A 9,004-nucleotide genomic window follows, 5' to 3' on the forward strand; every position below is an offset into this window, starting at 1 on the left:
CATTGGCTAGCTCTTATGAGAGCAGTCATAGTAAGACAAGAAATGCAAGTGTTTAGGAATGATTGGGTGTAAAGTGCGTATAGGTGTCTAGAGGGAATTTGATGGAGGCACAGCATAGGCGAAGGCACTTTGTTGGGCCAATGACGATCACAATGAGAGAACTAATCACAATGAACATGCATTTGCCTTCCCCTTTGATTGAGATGTAGTACGTAGTTTGCCACAAAAATTTTAGTGTGTCCAAAGGGAGTTTTTTAGAGGCACACTATAAGCAAAGGCATTCTCTTCGGCCAACAATGATGACACTAACAATGAGAGAACTAATCATAATGCACATGTATGTGTCTTTTCTTTGATTAATGCAATAATGCGATTTGCCACAAAAAAGAGTATCAAACACCCCATCAGTTATCCCAATGCAATAATCCACATAATTTGATGGAGCTAATTCTCACTCATAAAAACATCTAATTCCTTCAATTGTTTCATTGCCTCTCTCAACATTGGCAACATCTCCTCAACAAAGTCTACCCCTCCACGAGCTTTATAAAATAACATCGTCAGGCGATACATATTCATGATGATACTACAAACATGAGCCTAAACTACAAACCATAAACAAAAACCAAAACTGAGAACATAGAAACCCTTAACATAAACCTACATAACAAACACACACGCAAAACATAAACTACATAAATAACTTAAGCATAAACTTAACATACAAATAACCTAAACATTAATTTAAAAGACACGAATAACCTAACAAAGGAGCCATAAACACAGCCCTAGAATAGTCAATACCCAAATGGTCCTAATCCAAGCAGTTGGGCTCAGACAAGAGAACGTTCGCAATTGACTTTTGCGTTAGTGGAGAATCAAGCTCCCTCAATAGTTCGTAACTGTTACAGCACAACTATGTCATGAAAAGAAAAAAAAGATGAAAACCTTGATCACTACTTCACAATGTTAGAGACTATTTACAGGAAAAAAAGGTTTGCCATCTACAAATTCTGTATCTTCCACAATGATTTCATGTAGAAACAGACAGCCTATGAGAATAACCATGACTATAAACCATTCTATTAACAACTACAATTAGCTAGTAGTTAGAATTCTCATAAACTTACCAAGCTAGTAACCTCTTTACAAACAAGTCCAGATCCTTCCATGTGAACAAGTTCTAGAATAAAAAACTACAACCTCTTTACAAACCAAGTCCAGATCCATGAGCAAGTTCTTGAATAAAAAACAACAAAATACTCAGGTATATGATATATTAAAGTTCAAAAAGTTCCATATTTAAAAACCAGGTCCTCTTGTTAGGGATGTTCTCTTATGATGGGACATATCAATAAGAAGCCCGCAACTTTTGTGAATGTATGCATTCACAACCACAAAGGTTGGGCTTCGAAAACTTCACCATAACACAAAGAATTAAAATATTTGCCTTATAGTGTCGAAGATTCCTGCGCCTCATTTCTGTGTAGATATTTCATAGACAGATTTGCTAAATGTTGACATGTTTCTACTCCATTTCTGACAATAGTTTTTTCTAAGCAACAATACAACACTATTCCTTTTCTTAGTACGAGATGGATTTAGAGGTCAGCTTTTGCCTTCAAGTGTTGCTTGAAGTCCATGATATCACCCTCCCATCTTGTAACAGTCTGGTTCTCACACACCCATATCTCCTTTGCAACTTGATTTATAAGTCGAAAGTCATGGCTCACAAGAACAAGCCCTCCATCCCATTCATTCAATGCTTCAGCTAATGAGTCTATTGTCTCAATGTCCAGATGATTTGTTGGCTCATCAAGCAATAGCAAATGAGGCAGCCGCCATGCTAACCATGCAAAAATAACTCGGCTTCTTTGTCCATCTGATAAGTTCCTCATCGGCATAATCTGAGATTTTCCAGTTAGCCCAAACTTTCCTATTGCAGCACGCATCTTTTCTTCTTCAAGACCAGGATATTCTGACATCATGTATTGTAAAGCCGGCATATCAAGGTTCAATTTATCAGCTAAATGCTGATGAAATTGTGCTATTCTAAGATGGTTGTGACGCCTCACCATGCCATCAAGTGGGGTCAATTCACCTGTCATTAGCTTCAACAGTGTGCTCTTTCCAGCTCCATTTGGACCAACCAAGGCTATTCGGGAATCCAGATCTACCCCAAAATCAATCTTCTTATATATAAGGTAATCAGGTGTATAGCCAAAATCTACCTCAACAAACTGCAAGACCGGTGGAGGTAGCTTCCCAACATCAGTGAAACGGAATACAAGCACCTTGTCTCTCACCACCTTCTCTGTAAGCCCACCTCTTTCCATCTTAGCTAACGTTTTCTCCTTACTCTGGGCTTGTCTCGCAAGTTTTGCAGAACCATGGCCAAATCTAGCAATATATTCCTTCATGTTTGCTATCTGGTCTTGCTCCCACTTATATTGCTTCATCTGATTCTCCTCTAAATCTCCTCGCGTTTGTACATACTGGTCAAAGTTTCCAGTATAAAACTTAAGTTTCTTGTTCTGCATATGTATTATATTTGTGCAGACCCCGTTCAAAAAGTCCTGTGAGTGTGATACTACCACGAGGATGCGTTCAAAATGTTTCAGAGTTTCTTCTAACCAGACACATGCTTCAAGGTCTGCATGGATAACATTGTTGTTAGAAAAACGTGCTTCTACCACACTAGGTTAAGTCAAATGCTTTGGGTTCAAATTAGTTGAGAAACTACTTACCTAAATGATTAGTGGGCTCATCTAGAAGAAGTATAGTTGGGCACATAAACAATGCTCTAGCTAGAGCTATTCTCATTCGCCAACCACCAGAAAAATCTCGAGTCTTCTTTGCTTGCATGGTTTTTGTAAACCCTAAACCGTGGAGAATTTCAGCTGCTCTCTTCTCTGCTGTAGTTGAATCCATGGCTTCCAAACGTTCATATATTCTTTCCAATGCCTCACCACCACCATCATCCTGTAAACACAAGGAACTTTGTCAGACTCATATCATGGGATAACGCACTAACATTTGATTTTTGGATACCAGTACTGCAATATGCTTTCAACCTCTAGTGGTAGACGCCGTAGAGCATAACTTGGTTGTATTTTTTCCAGAAGAACTATGGCAAACTTTTTTAGTAGCAATTCACAGCCTAAATTAATACCCCAGTTTTCAGGTGCGCATACACTACTAGGATAATTTTTATGGTTACAACTGCCATCTAAATTCTATTCAGTTACTTACATAGCAAGAGTGAGACTTAACACCACTAGGTGCACTACTCATTATAAGGCAAAGACTAGCTGACGTCCTTGTAGTATACTAATTGGAACTTGTTGTCTAGATGAATTGTTTACAAGTAGCATTGCATTCACAGCAAATTACATGGTGATGCATTGCAACCTTCATGTGACACCTTAACACTCATGAACTGCAAAAGTTATTGCACTCCCACTGTGTAATAGAGGTTCCTAAACCAGAAAAATACAAAAGAAACCTGAATCAAGAGATTTACTTGTATAACCCCCTTTATAATAAGAGAGAAAATTCCAGATTCAATTAATGGCATATCACCATATTCATTCGCTTCAGTTTCTGGCAGGAGGGGAAGGTCTAGATTCCAGAGTAAAAAACTTTGCCCAACAAGATAACAGATATAGAATTTATATAATTAAGAATGGAAACTACCTTTGCAGATAAGATTTCGGCTTCTTTTTCAAGCTTTATCCTCTCTTCATCCACATTCATCACAGCTTGAAGAGAAGTCATGTCTGTTGCTTCAATTTCCCGTGCCAAATGGTATATATCCATATGTTCTGGAATAGGTAGTTCTCTACATCCTATTGCATCCAAAAGCGTGGACTTACCACAGCCATTCAAGCCCAGTAATCCATATCGCCTAGCAAATCAGCAAGTATGAATTTGTAAGCCAATAATATCAATAAAATATAGAGCTGCATATAGAGAAAGGAGTTGATTTTGTAATTCATAGTACCTCCCATAATTCAGCTCAAGACTAGAATCAACAATCAAATCATGTCCGTGGAAAGTCAGCGTTAAACTCTCAATCTGAAATGTAAGAATTTTTTTAGTCAAACACCTAAACCAAGGTAGGAACATCCACAACTATACCAGCACTGATAAACTATAAAAATCTATGATTATGCACGATACCTTTCATCAAATTATGCAAATACTAGCATTTATGACCAAGTATAAAGAAAACTTGCATTTGTGAGCAAGAATTGTGCTAAACATAACATTGAGGAACCAAACCCAGAACATTGTATGTTTGAAATTTAGAAATCAATGTCTCTGAATAACTCTAAACCATGAGATATTAGAAAAAGCCCTAAAATTTTCAGGACGCATTGATAAATAATGTCATCAAATTTATCATCCCCCTCGAGACTTCGATAAAGATTTAAATAGCAAACAAACTATCATATGCAAAAAACTGGCATTCACAACAAAAATATACGAAATAAGACATTTTACATGTCAGAATCGTGCAGAACATGACAAGTTACGAACCATGCAAAAGAACATTTTATGAGCAATAACCATTCAATAAACTGACATTCTTGTCCACGATCATGAAAAGAAGGTCTTACATGTATATCTCTAGACAGTGGATGTGATGAGAGAATTGCAGTGCATGTTCTATCACTGATATGCATAGCTGAAATATTCTCAACAATTCCATCTGTATTTCCATTTGAGTTTTCGCTCGTTTTCAATGAAGTCGATGATGCAGATACAGATTTTGAGCCTCGTTTGGCAGCAGCTGCTGCTTTCTTTTGAGCCATCTTTTTCTTACTTGCATCTGATACCATTTTGTTTAGCTAGATAATCTACAATGATTTTCACAAAACCTGCGACAGAGGGAGCAAAGGATTCCATTCTTAGAAAATAAGTCGAAATATCAGACTAACATCATTTTTCTCCTAGAAAAACTCGCACTGTTTCTGTAAACCTGTGTGATGGAACAATCCAGTTGAGAAGATGATTGAAGATTAGCATGTATGAGGTAACAGGACAAATACCAAAATTTAACTTGAAATCTCATATCTAACGAAGAATCTACCCATCTAAAAGCTATCTATTAGAGAGTTAGAATCTATTACTCTAATCCAAAATCCTTTGCATCTGATATCATGTCTTCATATCAATTGAGAATCTATCTATTCTAGTGCAAGGGAGGAGAATCCAATAGAAGATCAATCAATGATTGATGAAGAGGTATATATTCTACAATCCATCAATCTAGAATCTATTAATCTACAATTCATCAATAGAGAATAGGTAAATTTGCAATTTGCATACTGTTGATACAGAACCAAGAAATCAATCAACCTAAAATGACTCTCTTATCAGTCTAAAAACCTTGCCAGAATCTATATCTAAAATCACACCACGAATTGAATTTTGCAACCTAACCATCTACAATAAAAGAGAGTTTTGCAATCTAACCATCTAAAATAAAAGAGAGTTTTGCAACCTAACCATCTACAACAAAAGAGAGTATTGCAACCTAACCATCTACAATAAAGAGAGTTTTGCAACCTAACCATCTATAAGAAAAGAGAGTTTTGCAATCTAACCATCTACAATAAAAGACTGCAATCTAGCAATCCAAAACTTCTATCAGTTTAAACTCGTATCTCTCTCTAAACTCTGAACTCTTTCTCTCTGACTCTGTCTGTATGAGACGAAAGATAGGCAAGAAAGACATAGAAGATATAGGGAAGCTAGAAAACATACAAAAATGAAGGTAAGGAAATACCTCTCTTTGAAGGCGCAGAATGGAGGGAGGAAAAACGAAGAGCTTTCTTTCTTCCGGTGAGAGCAAAGATGCCAGCGGCAGAACTCGATGAGGCTTCTTCTGTTTTTTTTTCTGTGTCTGGCGGTGCGTCTAATCACTGAGGAACAGAGGAACAGACGAGCAGAGAGAGAGAGAGAGAGAATGAATGATCTTTCTCTGTCTTCTGTTTATATATGTATATAGTGTGTGTGTTTAGAGAGAGAGAGAGAGAGAGAGAGAGAGTCTTCTGTTTTTTGGTTCAGCCATTCATTCATTGTGGTTTGTCGGTTCTTCTATAACTTCTGTTTATGTGCCCATTATTACATATATCTACATAAATAGCCTCCTCCTACTTATATATGTATATATATATTATATCAAAGCCTACCAATGGGTACGGTTTTGGCTCGAACCGAACCGAACCGTTAATCCATGGTTTTAACAGTTTATTGGTTCCAAGAATTTTTAATGGTTTGGTTTGGTTTGGATTTTCGATAAACGGTTCGGTTCGGTTCTAAAACTCGGGTTTATAGGTTTAAAGGTTTATCAGTTGTTGGTTAACTTCTTTTTTCTAACTTAATGGCTTATTAATTTAATGGTTTTTTATTGATTTAATTAATTTAACTTAAATGTTTATTTAATTTAATGGTTCAGTTAAAGTTTCTTTTATTGATTTAATAAAATTAACTTAAATGCTTATTTAATTTAATGTTTTTTTGTTCTATTAGATGTTTAACTAGTTTGATTTAAATGGTTAGGTTTAAAAATATATTATTAAATGGTTTGGTTTAAAAAATTTATAAAATGTTTAAGTTTGGTTTCAACCTTTCCCTAAACGGTTTGGTTTGGTTTTTGTTTTATATAAATGGTTCGGTTCGGTTTCTTTGCTTTGAAACCGAACCGTGCCCATTGCTATCAAAGCCTACAACATAGATTATCTAATGAATAGTTAATGTGGGTTTTAAATTGGAACATTACATTGCAAGTGTTTCACCCTTGATGTTGGGCTCAATCCAAGATTCAAGATATATCCATCCAAGAGCATCTTACTATTGAGCCTAGGCTCTCAAAGAGCCTTAACACTTACCTAAACTTACTCGCACAAGTTGTGTTGATGTGGCATTCATATGGCATCATCACCCAAGCATGAAGATATATAAGGTGCACAAGGAGAGAACCTAGAGGAAGAGGAATGTCACTTGCTTCTTGCATGCTCAATATGCAAGTTAATTCACGAGAAGTACGATGACTTGTTTGATGGCCACTTAAATTTCATGTTGCACTCAAAACTCCATCGAGAAGGATGAACCCCCATCTTAGGAAGGAGCCACATACAAGTTGACATGTTGGTTTGGTCCCATAAGTAAAAAATTGTTGGCCCGCTCGTGGTTGCTAAAAATAGATTCTATTATATTCCCTTTATGGCCTTGAGTTTGTGTCCATGATTTCCCAAACACCATTACTTAACTAGCCCATCACATCCTTGACTTTTTTTCTTGTTATTTCTTCCTCATAACCCCATATGTCCTCACTCGCACCCCAAACCCCCACCTAAAAGGATGTATTGTTTTGTATTTCAAATGAAAACTTACTCAAGGGAATGCATGAATGTCCAGGTCCCCAACACAAGAAAGATATGACATGTATGTTTGTATCATGTTGGTTAACTTGACCTTACCATACACAATGTCATTTTTGTTTCGGACAAAAGCTGATGGAATGTATTGTTCCTAGGCTCAAGCTCCTAACTCCCAACTCTCCTCATCCCCTCTTGACAATAATAGAAAAGAAAAGGAATGTATTGAGTTTTTTTTAGGAGTAGTACTTGACTTTAGAGGGGGGCTATTCTTGTAAATAAATGGAAGTTCAAGGATACTCCTAGAGTTTTGTTTTTTCTTCAACAAAATTTGCATGTGCAGTCATTACACCACTTGTTTGATGACATTGTTCAAAATGGATAAAATGGATAAAGGAAATCTTCTAATTTTCAACATTCATAAGAGACATAATTGGTGTGAGAATGTATTGCCTACTTTATAACATCATACACAATCATTGGATCTCAATCTTGCAAGCCACAAGATTTCTTCCATGAATTTCAACGGTGGTGTGGTGATTTCATACCTTCGCACATTGATTTTCAATGGTGATCAAGTCTTACACATATTTGCCCATGCTTTCAGGAACAAAGAATAGTTCATGTGGTTTCCCTTTTGGATAGCATCATCTTTGTTGATGAAGGTTTGTTGTACACCCCACTCCTTTGGTACACAATTTGGTTGTAAGATGGGGAACAAAAACATCATAATTGCTTATACTATGTATGAGGGTAGTTCAAAGTCTCTTGGAACTCAACAAATAAAGAAATGTCCAACATTGTTAGAGGAAATTGCATCTTTGCCACGCTCTACCTTCCACACCATGAGAGGCATGGAACAAATTGGAAAGTAGAAAATGGACATTGTCTCTTCCATGACTCGAACAAAATATTAACAACAATATTTCATAATTACCAAATTATTATTAATTAATAATGATTAGTCTTCATGAGATTATGTGTAATTATGTTTGTAAACCTTTTGGTAGTTTTTTTGTGGTCTCTTGGTCATCACCCAATTGATATGGATCCAAACATTTTAATTTTTGAGAAAAAGAAGAGGTTCTAAAATGCCTTCATTTCCTTATCCACGTGAATGACTCCTTCAAACTAAAATTGAATTTGATTGCATTATGGTAATCACACATCTAACCCGAGCTATGACGTGCATTGTTATAGTATGAGTATTGATGAAGCCATGTGTTTGTTGCATTGATATATATATAAGTATTGGGTAATGCAAAATGGGTATCGGATGAGCATGGATATAATCATATATCTAGACCATTCAATAAATCCAAGGTATCATGCCCTCGTGCTTTATCATCGCCTACCTTGTTCTAGAATGCATATAAGCATTTTGTATGGCCTTCTATAAGAGCTTGAGAGTCTAAAACATATAGCCATAGTGGTGTGAGCTCCATTATTTCAACGCGCAAGTATTGCATTTCTTTTTGTTGGGAGATTTGAAAAATGTGGGATGGTGTTTTAGTTTCTTGTAATTACTTTGCCACTGGTGTACTTTAGCTCTATCTAACCATCAATGAACAAAGATATGTGGTTTTGAAATAAGGACTGAAGCATAGATGTTAGAT

At 36.2% G+C, this 9,004-nt stretch overlaps 1 protein-coding gene across 1 annotated transcript; it reads right to left on the reverse strand.

The window, feature by feature from the left end:
• Positions 1–1,276: 1,276 nt before the first annotated feature.
• LOC147861517 (ABC transporter F family member 1-like) lies at positions 1,277–5,882 on the reverse strand. Its single transcript, XM_087322320.1, has 6 exons — positions 5,795–5,882; positions 4,623–4,883; positions 4,004–4,077; positions 3,697–3,907; positions 2,748–2,982; positions 1,277–2,653 (listed from the first exon to the last, which is right to left on the reverse strand). The coding sequence occupies exons 2-6, from the start codon at positions 4,842–4,844 to the stop codon at positions 1,602–1,604; spliced, it is 1,794 nt and encodes a 597-aa protein (XP_087178446.1). The 5' UTR covers positions 4,845–4,883; positions 5,795–5,882; the 3' UTR covers positions 1,277–1,601.
• Positions 5,883–9,004: the final 3,122 nt, after the last annotated feature.

This window comes from Azolla caroliniana, unplaced genomic scaffold (genome assembly GCF_043228905.1).
Source record: "Azolla caroliniana isolate FFs.n. ecotype wild unplaced genomic scaffold, voAzoCaro1.0.p SCAF_7, whole genome shotgun sequence".
NCBI lineage: Eukaryota > Viridiplantae > Streptophyta > Polypodiopsida > Salviniales > Salviniaceae > Azolla > Azolla caroliniana.

Excerpts from the sequence above, each read along its gene's own strand:
- LOC147861517 (XM_087322320.1), bottom strand. The coding sequence starts at position 4,844 with ATGGTATCAGATGCAAGTAAGAAAAAGATGGCTCAAAAGAAAGCAGCA. Across the intron at positions 3,908-4,003 it reads CTTGAGCTGAATTATGGGAG|GCGATATGGATTACTGGGCT; the intron begins GTACTATGAATT and ends CTGATTTGCTAG. Across the intron at positions 2,654-2,747 it reads TGAGCCCACTAATCATTTAG|ACCTTGAAGCATGTGTCTGG; the intron begins GTAAGTAGTTTC and ends TTATCCATGCAG.